A 1,900-nucleotide genomic window follows, 5' to 3' on the forward strand; every position below is an offset into this window, starting at 1 on the left:
CTCGATGCCGTGGAAGGAGGTGAGAGCACGGGGCTCCTTGTCCAGGAATGTCAAGAAGTCGCTGTAGGTGGGCCTGCCTGCCCCGTCCATCGCCAGCACCCGCTGGCCCGGGCGCAGTGCCCAAAGGGGTGTCCGGGCACCGTCCTCCAGCGTCGCCAGCGCCCGCCCAGGGAAGCAGCCCCCTGTCTTCGCAGCGGCCGAGTGCTCTGCGTGGGGAGAGAGAGGACAGGAGGGTTACCCATCTGCATCACCCTTCCACAATGCACTGAGTCCCTCTCAGGCTGCTCTGCTTTGCCCAATGTGGGGGTAACCCTGCCCTGGCATCTCCAACGTGTATGTGTTCCTTACACACCCCCAGCCACCATCCAGCCTCTCCAGGTATTTGGTCCCCCAGCCACTGCGTCACTGGTGGTGACACCTGGGGGCTCAAGACATGCATGGCAGCACTTGCTCCCTTCTGTAGTGCCAGGGCACTGGGACTGCCCTACAGAGCTAGGACCCAAAACACTCCTGGCAGGGGGAGCGGTGCACAGCCACAGCCCCAAATGCTCAAGGCAGTGCCAAGGAGAACCCGGAGCTTGAAAGAGCCCTGAGTCAATGGCAGTTTGAGGAGCAGAGTGCCTGGTCGTACTCCATGCCCACAGCATCCCTGTCCCTTGCAGTGCTGGGCTTGGGTATGGCTGAGGAGAATGCTACAAGGAACAGCACAGGGTGCAGCACCCTCCCCCAGCACCACAGCACCTCTCTGTGCTGCACTGAAGCCCCTGTCCCTTCTCTTGCCTGTTTGCCCTTGCACTACTAATGCCATCTGACGCCCTGTCTGAGCTGCAGGAAGATGTCACAGCCTGTGGCCAACGTAAGCCAAAAGCCACCAGCCTCCTGAGTAGGACTTTGCTAGTGGTCGTCACAGGGTAAAGCACCCAAAGTCTCTGTGGTTAGTTCCCTGGGATGGTGGCATAGTGGTCCTACCCCTCCCTGGTTAAAAGGTGCAGAAAGTTATCAAGTGTCATCAGGGACCCATCCTGGCACTTACTAGGGGAATCCTGGCTTCCCAAGCAACAGCCCTGGTCCCCCAAGTCCCAACAACCCCCATCTTAGTGTCTCTGTGACTCCCTCCCACCATCTGGAAGGGACATGTCATGTAGGGCCCAGCTCCTGGCTCTGCATGGTCCCAACCTCGAGCTCCCAGCCTCCCTCAGGGCTCTCTCCCAGCTCCCTCATCTAGTCCCTCAGTGTCCCCATCTGATGGCATTGCTTCCCATCCCTCCCAGCTTTGGGCAGAGCCAAATCCCAGCCCCCAGGCCCATGAAGAGAGGCATCCATCTCTGGGACAGAATCCTTTTATTGCTCAGGTGAGGTGCAGTGCCCACCCCATGCCTGTCCTGGAAGCCAGGTCCCAAATCCTGCACCCCACATCCCTAGGCAGAGCCGTGGGGAGTGGCTGGCAGGACAGTGAGAGGGGCACTTGGCAGAAGTGGCAGGCACAGGCATGGAGAGGTGCGTGGGTGCAGGAGGGGACCCGAGGAGACATAATACATACAACAGGCCACATGGGCATCTGTACAAAAATAAAAGCCATTTACTAAGAGGCAGGGGCAGCCCAGCTGCCCACTGTACATAGCTTTCGGAAGGTCAGGATATGCACTCCAGCCTTTGCCATGCACCCGGGGGCTCCCCATGACCTCGGGGATAAATATGGGGGACCCAGAGCCCCGAGGAGCCGCTGCAGAGCAAGGGGGCTGTGGCCAGCCTCCCGACGGCCTCAGCACCTCAGTCTGCTGCCTGGGTCATGGCATCCCTCTTCGGTTAGTCCAGTATTGAAGAGCCTCCATCCTTCTCCAGGGGCATAGCCCCACTCCTCTGGACAGCCCCAAGGGGCTGGGGTCACGGTCCTTCCTTC

At 60.1% G+C, this 1,900-nt stretch overlaps 1 protein-coding gene across 1 annotated transcript in view; it reads right to left on the reverse strand.

Annotated features, from left to right (window-relative positions):
* Positions 1-1,900, reverse strand: part of IHH (indian hedgehog) — a 7,285-nt gene that overhangs the window by 382 nt on the left and 5,003 nt on the right. The window contains exon 3 of the mRNA XM_009996264.1: positions 4-206. Within this exon, the coding sequence (XP_009994566.1) occupies positions 4-206 (203 nt within the window). The remainder of the gene's footprint in view (positions 1-3; positions 207-1,900) is intronic.

This window comes from Chaetura pelagica, unplaced genomic scaffold (assembly GCF_000747805.2).
Source record: "Chaetura pelagica isolate M959 unplaced genomic scaffold, ChaPel_1.0 scaffold3, whole genome shotgun sequence".
NCBI classification, from domain to species: domain Eukaryota; kingdom Metazoa; phylum Chordata; class Aves; order Apodiformes; family Apodidae; genus Chaetura; species Chaetura pelagica.